The sequence below is a fragment of the Glycine soja genome, chromosome 14 (assembly GCF_004193775.1).
Source record: "Glycine soja cultivar W05 chromosome 14, ASM419377v2, whole genome shotgun sequence".
NCBI classification, from domain to species: Eukaryota; Viridiplantae; Streptophyta; class Magnoliopsida; order Fabales; family Fabaceae; genus Glycine; species Glycine soja.
The window spans coordinates 11,140,804-11,151,529 of record NC_041015.1 but is presented as its reverse complement, the minus strand read 5'-3'; the positions used below and the strand labels follow the sequence as shown (position 1 = coordinate 11,151,529).

Sequence of the window (10,726 nt, the reverse complement as noted above, 5' to 3'; positions counted from 1 at the left end):
GAACATTCCTCCTTCCGAATATCTGTGCAATTAAAATCAGAAACAAAAATATTTATCACGGATTGAACTTGACATTAAACATGAATACCTCATGATATCTCGTGACTGGAGGCCGAATTTGTGCCACATGTTTCACAAGAATGCTTTCCTCAAGAGACAATCTCCTATTCCTCTGAGTGGCACTCTTGGCCCCAGCAGCTGGTGATTCATTCGAGTTAAAGATTATTTCAGCTGACTTTGAAGCTGGCTGTAGTCCACCTTTTGAAGCCCATCTTTTCTCCACATACCTGAAACATTTTAAGCAAGTTCATGACACCAGAATATGGGAAATTTGATGCAAATTTAATCTTCTGGTCTCAAGTGATGTCATGCATAAGAATTCATTAAAAGTTTTACTTGGAACGAATAAATTTCTCAACTCCATATCCATTTCTGTCAAAATTTGGCGGTAATTCTGCCTCCCAGTGCTTATTTGACTTTGCATTACCAATTACTGCATAAAACACACAAATCAAGAGATGTGCTAGGTAGACATTATGCAGACAACCAAAGTACTCTGTAAATTCAGCTGCTAGAGAATGCAAGAGCCCAGTAATTTTTTTCTAACAATTACCCTATCTTCCATAATTAGTTTTATCAACCAACTAAATGGGTATTATTTAATCTCCTACACATGATATATCTAGCAACATATATACCAAACAGACCATACCCCTTATGTTCAGACCAATACCAAACCTTTTAAGAAAACTAGTAAATTCTCTTATTTTGAGAAGAGAAGAGTTACTCACATTATCTCATAATTTGCTTAATCGTACTTTAGACTAAGAAAGTAAGAAACGAATTGTGTATTTCCTTACATTGCATAAAAGAAACTTGATCTGGCAACCATGTATCCAAAGTTGTGGACCGCACCTAGTTGCAAAATCAGAAGACTTAGCCCATAGCCCATTATCAATTTCTAAATTGGCACAGAAAAAAAGATGAACATAAACCTTTGATATATGCACTCCAAGACTACGGTGAATTCCTGAACATTGCATGCAAATGAATATCCCTAAGTTCACACTTGCCCATCGTGGTGCCCTGATATATTAAAAATATGTGCTTATAAACCATGAAAAAAACTCAACAATTTCTAAGTAATAAATGATCAATGCTAAAGCCCAAGTTGATCCCAAAATCAAAGGATATTGAACAGCAGAATGAAAAGGAAAAGTTAAAAGTACAAAAGAAAAAAATAATTAAATAGCTGATGTACAACCAATATCCATGTGAATAAAACACAAGTACTCAAAATTGTTTAATACTTCCCATGCTCCCAAAGAAATAAAAAAAGAAAAGACAGGGCTATTCAATGACCTATTGTAGTTGAAGCTTCACGATTAAAAACACTATGACAAATTACATTGACACCCGTTATAGTTTCTTGAAATTTTACACGATATTCATTGTCCCCTACCTTTTTTAAGCTTATAGTAACTCCCCTTAATTGTTTGAAAAACATTAAACCCTGTACCCTTAATACCTAAGAAACACATTACATCATAAATCCCTGACACTCCTGTGGTTTCTTGAAATTTTCACACGATACTCCTAGTCCACTACCTTTTTAAGGTAACTCCTTTGAACTGTTTGAAGCACATTGGACAATGTATCCTTATTATCCAAGAAACACATAGCATCATGCATCCCTATAATGGCTGGAGTATTGTGTGAAATTTGAAGAAGCCACATGAACCATGAGCATAATTTGCCCGAAAACATTAATATATATGCTTAACACAAAACAATGGGTTGTGAAAAAGGCAAATACTTGGTCCTGCAGTCTGCACATTCCCTGTTGTCAGGTAGCTTAACAAGTCCCTCTAATATCTGCATTCATTCACAACAAAAACAAACAGAATAAAGAACACAACAAAATGGAAGAGAAAAGATGTTGCTAGCTTCACATGATACAAAACACACCATCAAAACATTATGATACAAAAGGGGTGGGAAAAAAAGGAACCTTGGTGTGCTTGGCATGGAGCTCCTTGGAGACGGAGGCTTTTCCGCTCATGTTTGCAAAACCTTAACCGTGCTCGTGGTTGAGTCACAGCGAAGGAAGAGCAAACAGAGAAAGTAAGTGGGTGGAGAAAATATGGTTCAAAAAATTAGAACTGAAGAAAAAAATTATGAAATATTGATTTTTGTTTGTTTTAATTTTAATTTACTGAATGGAATTACACATTCAATTATAGAAAGACAAATTTTTACTTTTATTTTTACTTTAAAATATCGTAAATAGCTTGTAATGTTATAATAAGCTTTATGTTTCTTCGTTATATATTTAACATTTTTACACATGCAATTCAATTCATATAATTAATTTTTGATCGGTTTCAAAATAATTTTATTTTATGTATGAAATTAATAGATCAAAACATATAACATAATAAATGCTGAGTGACAAAAGCTAGTTCTATTATTTATCAAGTAGCAATTACAATCCAATGATGTTCATAACCAGGTCAAGTTTTCATTTGTTTCACCATTCCAGCAGTAGCAGAAAATCCTAAACAATTGCTCAAGTAAATAGACAATGACTGGAGAATCTGATGCTTCAATGACAATGGATTGGGATTCATTTTTAGATTGAGATTCACAACATTTTTGTCTGGATGGTTTCTTATTCCTTCATAAGAATAAACTAGTAACTTTCCCTTTAAATGATGATTTCATACTCTTTGACTTTGTCAGCTCCCCCGACCCATGTGTTTTGCCAGCATTATCACAAATTTGAACAAAATTAGAGTTATTAAATAACTGCAGTACCTTCAATGATGTTTAATTTCTTTTGGATTGGTTTGTTTTGATTATCAGATGTAGATAATTGGATACGACTTTATATTTAGATTTTTCTTATAAATCTCCATTTCATTGTGCACATTTAAATACTTAATCTATTGAGGTTCTTGTTACCTTGCAGGGACCAAACACCAATCCCATCAATATTACTTGGAAAAAGCTGAAAAAGCAAGGAGGCAAAAACTGTCATCCAGTTCTGTTTCTGCCAAATCAGGTTCATCACTATTCTGTTGAAGAGCAAACTTTTTTGTTGAAAATACTTAATTAAAAGGCTTTAAATATGTTTGTTGGATGTCCTTTTCTCTCTCGTTTTATTCTATGGAATGGACATCCATCTTCCTTTTTGCGTTGTCCCATAGTGGTAAATTAGTTTTTTATTCGGGAAAACAAAATAGATATGATGTATGACAAAATTTCCTTATATAATAAAATTGGTTAAGTATGATTTACCTGTTTGAAGCACAACAACTGGATAGGGAGACTCCTCATTGAAGCCTGTGCAGATGTACAATGTATCCCATTTTTCATATGCTGAAAGTAATAATTTCATTGCAATGTTTGTAGTAACATACTCTTATGTTGTGCTTCTTAAAAATCATTTGGTAGCTAATCAAGTCATCAACATTCTCTAGTCTCTCTAGTCTAGTCTCTCACTACAAAAACATGGAAAGTATATTATTCATTTATTATTAGCGTAAGTATGTTGAAAATTTAGGATAAGTAATTAATAGAAAAGAGATAGTGATAGAGACATGCGACTTCCCACTAGCTAGTACTCCACTTAACTGTGACACTTTATATGAAAATGGACATTCAGCTCAAGCTAGACAAGGATATGATGAAGAAGGTGATGTAATTAATCCCAATCCCTTAGAAGCTTTGTTGGATTTCTGCCATTTGGCTCTATTTTGATACCTATCCATATAAAATAATAAATATTTGTAGCAAAAAAATATATACAAGTGCTTTACAAGATCGTTAGTGCAACATTTGAGTTCCATGTCCTTATTTCTAAAAGTTGGATGAAGAATTTTCCTTGAGAAATCGACCACCCCATGTCCTTATCACCTTTGGTAAATAAATTTCCTTTTGCAAAGTTCTTATTTCTAAACTTTTTTCTACATTCCATGTGATGAAGAATTTGACAGTCTGTTTCTTCGGATGGGGACCATTTCACAAAACTCTAAGCTTTCCAGAAGAATATAGAAAACCACCGCATAATTTGTTTTCATAATTATACGACCTTATGATATTAGTCAATGACTATTTAATATATTTTTTTCGTACCTCTGACGTCTCTGACTATAATAAAAAATTAGTACCAAACTTAATTCTTTTATGTCTGAAGAGACCTCAACCAACCCTGCAAACACAAGATAGTGTTCCACAATCTACACACTACATTCAAAGACTATCCACAACTGGAATCCATATGAGGCTGCAAACTAGATTTAGAAACTTACATTTAGTGTAACCTGACTTTTAAGGTCATCATAGCTAGGATTTCTATTACCAGGTCGAAATAATATATATTCTCGTGGGATAGGATAAGGCACCAACTTTATGGCAGCTTCCAAGACAATGCCATAGCCTGTTACTCCAGGAGGGTTATTGTCTTTAGAAACAAACTCCTTGTAGCTTACTCGGTTAGGAACTGCTATTCTTAGTGGCTTTCCATTGTTGGGGAACACCCAACCTCTTGGTTTAGCTGCAGTTTCTCCAGGCCATATAACACCATACAGTTGCTGGCTGCTTGTTGAAGTGTTAGCTGGTTTCTTATACAAAATTTCTGGAGTGACAATTGAGAGACCTGAGTAATTAGACCAATAACCAATTTTGCGCATTCCACATCTTCCAATATTCAACATATCATATGCTGGATGATTTCTATTCCTTTCAATATCAAAGTGAGCTGTTCCAGTCAGACCAGAGAAATTGGTGCTCAAAATTGTCTCAAGAAACAAAGGGCCATCATCAAAAACACGAAGTGAATGTAAATGCAACATGCTTCCATTTGTTTCGAGCAACTTAGGGTCAAAGGAGAAAGACACAACACTACCTTTTTGTCTGTACATGCTCAGCTGGAAGCAGCACCAGTATAAGTTCTCCCACTGAACCAGTTGCAAACACCATAGAAGATATCACTCTTTCGAAGATGTCGGAAAAATTTCTTGACTGTATAAAAAAAAGGCGAAATTCGATCATAATTCCAATTGGCTCTGTGCAGATTGGTGTATGTAGACATAGAGCTCTGCTTTTTAAGGTGATCATTTTATTTTGGTGACTTTAAGGTGATCGGTTACTATGTTCATGCTATAGTTTTGTGCGGTAGCTTTTCATTTTTTGCGCCTTATCATCTAATGCTAGTTAATTTGTTTTACAGTATTTATGTGATCACATGTCGCCACCAGGTCCTTGTGAGCTTGTCAGGGGTTACCTACATTTTTCACCACATGCCTGGAATATCATTCTGATTAAGAGGGGTGCTACATGGGTTCAAATGCTGATTGATGCTTGTCGACCTCTTGATATAAGACAAGAGAAAGATCCTGAATATTTTTGCAGGTATGTACGTCCTGAGTCAAAAGTGGATGTGGAACACCTTTTTCTTTTTGCAAAACACAGTTTGGCTTGGTATTGTATAATGTTGTCATATTTATATTGCTTTCACTTGAGTTGACTATATTTAAGATTAATTTTATTTCTCAATTAAGTTTAGTTATTGTTGATTCATGTTGAAAGATAACTTTTGGTATTAGTTCTATTCCCAATCCTGTTATAAATTTAGTATATGTTAAATAATCATCAATCATTTGGCATTTTAAAACTTCAATTGATTTTGAAATTAAATCTTATATCATATTGTAGCACGTAAAGAATATTGGTTATGGTTTAAAATTAGCAAACTGAAACCAGCAAACCTGGATCCAATTTTAGTTAAAATATTTATATAGTATCTTCATGGAGCCTAATCTTGTATAAATTAATGAATATCATAGATTTCTCCAAACTCAGTCTAAGCCTCGGTGCATGTTTGGATAAGGTTTCAAGCATATTTATGAAAGTTGGCATCACATTTTGTAATTATTTTGAAAATATCTTTATGGAACCCTGTCCAATATGAAACTAAATGAATATTAGTGAAAGGGGGCTCCTTAAACACCGTGTATTAAGATCTGCAATTTTTATGGAGTATGTGGAAGGGGGCTCCTTAAAAGTAAGATTTTCTCTACATTTCTTTGTTATTATTAACACATTTTTGGTTGATTTTATTTAAATTCACACTCTATTTTCTTGCAGAATTATCTGGAGAAGCTGTCAGAAGCTGGTGAAAAGCATGTTCTTGTGGAGTTGGCTTTGCATATCGCCAAAGATGTCTCATGTGCTTTGTCAGAGCTGCACTCAAAGCACATAATTCATCGTGACATAAAAAGTGAAAACATACTGTTTGATTTGGATAGGAAGAGAGATGATGGAACTCCCACTGTGAAGCTCTGTCATTTTGATAGTGCAGTGCCACTAAGATCAACTTTACATGTGTGTTGTATTGCTCATGCGGGAACATGTCCTCCCTGTATATGTGTTGGAACACCTCGGTGGATGGCTCCAGAGGTTATGCTACATATATATGTATAAAAAAAACTCCTATGGATTGGTAAGATCCTCTTTCTACTGATCAGCCATTTATTTTGAGTTTGAAATATATGAACAATGTCACTAATGGTGTTACTGGCATTTAATTTTCAAAAGTTAAACTATAGGTCCTGGTCCTTTGATTTTGAAAACATCTGTGATGTTGGAAAAAGGTATTGTGTCTATGCATGCAAAATAATGGGAGGTAGTTCTCTATGATAAAGTCAAATATATATTGGAATAATGACTTCTCCCTTTCTTTCAGCAATTTCCTAGCTTTCTTCAACACTTTTTTTTTCACTGTCCCTATTATTGTATTTCTCCATTTATCTACCACCTATTCATGCACATAGCTGTGTACCCATTTTATGTAGTTATATTACATGCTGAGCAAAAAAAAAAATGTAGGTATATTACATATGCTAATGGGGAGTGAATATAAAGTTTGGCAAAATTAGAGGGAATGAAAGTGGAGACCTAGTCTTAGATTAGGAGGCGTTTAGTCTACAAAATCTTTTTTCTTCCCAGGAATCATGTTTCTTGGGAATGTCATATATATGTTTGGTATGTCTAAAATATTCCCTGGAATAAGAGACATAATTATTATAAAAAAAATTCCCCCTTCATGATGGTAATTTTGAATTTCTATCCCCTCTCATGGGAAAGTTGTAGTGAAAAACATAATTAAAAAATGATTCCGGGGGAATGTTAGATTTTTATGAATGGTTTTTAAAATTATCATACAAAACATAGAAATTAACATTTTCAACTTAAGATTCCTTGGAAACTTAAAAGAATCCCTCTACCAAACACCTCCTTAGTTTCAAAATTGTTTTACAGTAATTTAGGTAAATTCATTATTCATTAAAGTATATGGCTGAAGTTGGATTATTTTGATTGTGCTTTTTAGATATTTTAATTTATGTGTTTGAGAAATTATTATGAGACTATCGGAGAGTAGATTAGTTTTATAAATAATTCGTTTTGATGTTACCAGCAGTGCATTCTTGAGTGTATTATTGATATATAATAATATCCTTGAAAGAGATACCTCAAAAGCAAATGATGTATATCTAACAGTATTCTTCACATGGATAACCAGTAAAACAAACTGATATTAATGGGGTTATAATTTGAAAAGTTGTCTTCTGTTTTATTTATGTTATTATACTAGTATGTAAGCTGGTGCAATGCATGGACCAATTTTTTGAAGAGAGTAACTAATTACTATTTTTTTAGAATTGAATCATGTTCACAAAATGAAGACATAGTATTAGAAAATTTAAATGTTTTGTATATTTTATTGTTGAATAAAAACTATTTAAAAGATAAAAAAACTACAAATTTAGTTTTACATAATGTGAAAAGTTGTGTTTTAGGTTATTATACTGGGAAAGATTAAGAGAACTATGTTCATAAGATTTTCATTGTATGATACTATGATTTATGTGCTTTCCTGAGGATCTTGTGTGGGGCTAGCTTTGCTTCTCATTTGAACTTTATAGATAAATTTATTGTGTAATGTCTTCTTTTTGGATTCCCCTTTTATTCTAGTGTTCCAATCGCATCATGTGTTCCTTAGGACACTAAGTCACTAATTTGGATGGACATGTCATGTAATCCATAATTTGGAATTGACCACAATTGCATTAGCTAAAATAATAAAAACATCAGTAATAATAAAATTATTTTAGGAATTTTGTTGTTCTGCTGCCTCTTGAAATTCAGCTAGTTTATCAAAATTGTATGGTATCTCTGTGTAGTTAGTTCAAATTGCTGATGCATTCCCCCCCCCCCCCCCTTCTTGTTTTGGTTAGAGGTGCAAGTGCATGTGTTGCTTCATGACTTTGGTCAAGAATAGATGTATAATTCACCCCGGAACCAGATATAGTATCTTGGGTTGTAATTTATCTATCTTTATCTTGTGACAGGAAGCTAACATTTGGTTGTTTGGATGCTTGCTTTTGGAGATGCTGACTCTACAAATTCCATATTCTGGACTTTCAGATTCACACTTCCTTGATAGTCTGCAGGTATGGTCATCTTTTGTACCACTTTAGGTGTGCTTGTACTATTTGGGTTCATGTGCAACTCTAACCTACCTATTTTAATTAATTTTATTACAATGACCAATACAGATGGGTAAACGACCACAATTGACTGATGAACTGAGAGTATTGAGTTCAATGAATGGACCCACTATGATTCCATCCGGTGAAGAGCTGGAAAAATCAGATGCTGGGGTAGACATGCTGAAATTCCTTGTTGATTTGTTTCATAAGTGCGTGGAACAAAATCCAAGCAAATATGTGTTCAGTTCAATCATAGTGCGTGGACCCACTGTGATTCCATTCGTAATTTTTTTCCTTATCTATTTTAATTTAGAAATTTGTTTCAGTTCAATCATGCTCCGTGGGTTATATGCTAAAATTGGGCTCTAATTGGTCGCTGAAAGTTGTGAGAAAGTGAATATTTCAAACTAATATGTGTTCCATACTTTAATTACGTTTGTCCTAAAATGAAACTCTGGTGGTTAGGATTTTGTTGTAAGAGTAATGATTGATCCAAAGGTGTTGGTTTAGTTCTGCTTTCTAGATTTTATTCTCTTAGATAAACAAAACTCTATGTTTTTCATGCCTCTTTGGTGGCTAATTTATTATAGATTATTCATTGGTCTTTTCTGGGGACCATTTGCTTGTGGTTTTTGCATGATTAATTTTGAAATTTTGTTGATCTATGATTTGGTTCTTGGTAGTGGTGGCCACTTTAAAAGCTTCATACCTTCTTAGGAAGATAGTGTTTGAAAATTTTCACATATGTGAATCTAGCTAGGCACCGTGGTTTCTAAAATTGGCAAATATTAGACTTTCAATGTCAAATCAGACGTAGGATTCAAAGACGGTTATTATCAAATAACCGTATTTGAATGTCCAATCAGAAGGAGGATTCAAAGACGGTTATTTGATAATAACCGTCTTTGAATGTCAAAGCATACAAAGCATTCAAAGACGGTTATTTGTTAATAACCGTCTTTGAATAATTATATTTTTTAAAGACGGTTATTAAAATAACCGTCATAAAAAGCAACTTACTTTTAACGATATTATATACAACGACGATTTACAACCATAGTTAAAATCCCTTATTAACCGTCGTAAAAAGCTCATATTCTAGTAGTGATATTGCCACCAAATGTCAATGTCAAAATTGTGAAACTCCGCCGAATGTAAAAGCAAATAATATCTCCAAACTACTATTCCAACACACCAAAATATATTATGAGTTTAATGTTTATGTATTAATATTGTAAAATAATTCTAGATATATGATGAGCTGCAATTCAATGATAGTACACACCATGCATAACTTCTTTTCTCACATATTATTGGGTTAAATAAAGAATTTTACTTGCAAGCAACAAATTCTTCAATCTTCATTTTATGCATTAGAATTGGTAATTGTACATTGAAATTTATCAATATATTTTATCCACTTTAATTCAAACACAACCTAGGATTAATTATAACATGTTTGATTTTGATCTGATTCTTGCCGAAATCAATTCAGATTTTTTACATTGTAGGCAAAGCAATTAATTGAGTTACTTCTAATTTTTCGTGGTGTAAATTTGAGTTCCAGCATGTGTCAATCCAAACGATCAATTACTCCATACTTACTTTAGAAATCCCTTTTTACTTGGGTTCTGGTGTAAATTTAAGGTTAGGGGAATTGAAGGGGGTTTCCTTTCAATCTAAGGAAAGCCAGAATTCGCATCTTGCGTGTCACTTGTACTCGAATTTTTCACGTTGAGTTAGGAGGCAATATATTCCCCCAACATGGACTTGACATTCAATTCACGATGCTAAAGTATGCTTCTCCTGTCAAGCAACCATACCAGTTACCAACGGCGCATTCAAATAATTAATTGTTACTATTTTTACTTTTTTTTTTATCAATTTCTTGAAATTCCAGTTGAAAGAATTTGTTTCTTGAAAGTAATTAATATTTTCTACCTTGTTTTATTATTTTTTAAAATCTTGTTTTGAAACAAGAAATGTTTTTTGTTTTTGTATTTTTTATTTATGTAAATATAATTTAATATATAATCTAAAATAAAAATTCTTTACAATTAAAAATATAAAATGCTTTTAAAATTTTAAAACATAACAATTATCTATGACCAAACCATTGATATTAAAGGCTAAGAGAAATTTAATATAGTTATTATTGACAACTTGAACAT

At 32.9% G+C, this 10,726-nt stretch overlaps 2 protein-coding genes across 2 annotated transcripts; one reads left to right on the top strand and one right to left on the bottom strand.

Annotated features, from left to right (window-relative positions):
• Positions 1–55: 55 nt before the first annotated feature.
• Positions 56–2,148, bottom strand: LOC114383801 (probable ADP-ribosylation factor GTPase-activating protein AGD15). The gene is made up of 6 exons (XM_028343535.1): positions 2,012–2,148; positions 1,817–1,875; positions 996–1,086; positions 861–915; positions 397–493; positions 56–287 (listed from the first exon to the last, which is right to left on the bottom strand). The coding sequence occupies exons 1-6, from the start codon at positions 2,060–2,062 to the stop codon at positions 56–58; spliced, it is 585 nt and encodes a 194-aa protein (XP_028199336.1). The 5' UTR covers positions 2,063–2,148.
• Positions 2,149–6,008: 3,860 nt separating this feature from the next.
• On the top strand, positions 6,009–9,196 carry LOC114383204. Its single transcript, XM_028342827.1, has 4 exons — positions 6,009–6,067; positions 6,151–6,505; positions 8,415–8,516; positions 8,622–9,196. Exons 2-4 carry the CDS (start codon positions 6,386–6,388, stop codon positions 8,922–8,924), a joined length of 525 nt encoding a protein of 174 aa, XP_028198628.1. The 5' UTR covers positions 6,009–6,067; positions 6,151–6,385; the 3' UTR covers positions 8,925–9,196.
• Positions 9,197–10,726: the final 1,530 nt, after the last annotated feature.

Bases quoted from the DNA above. Each gene is read 5' to 3' on its own strand.
- LOC114383801 (XM_028343535.1), bottom strand. From the start codon at position 2,062: ATGAGCGGAAAAGCCTCCGTCTCCAAGGAGCTCCATGCCAAGCACACC. The intron at 494-860 runs GTAAGGAAATAC...TGTTTTATGCAG, and splicing joins TCAAGTTTCTTTTATGCAAT to TAATTGGTAATGCAAAGTCA. The intron at 288-396 runs GTAAAACTTTTA...AAAATGTTTCAG, and splicing joins GAGAAATTTATTCGTTCCAA to GTATGTGGAGAAAAGATGGG.
- LOC114383204 (XM_028342827.1), top strand. From the start codon at position 6,386: ATGTGTGTTGTATTGCTCATGCGGGAACATGTCCTCCCTGTATATGTG. The intron at 6,506-8,414 runs GTAAGATCCTCT...ATCTTGTGACAG, and splicing joins AAAAAAACTCCTATGGATTG to GAAGCTAACATTTGGTTGTT. The intron at 8,517-8,621 runs GTATGGTCATCT...TGACCAATACAG, and splicing joins ACTTCCTTGATAGTCTGCAG to ATGGGTAAACGACCACAATT.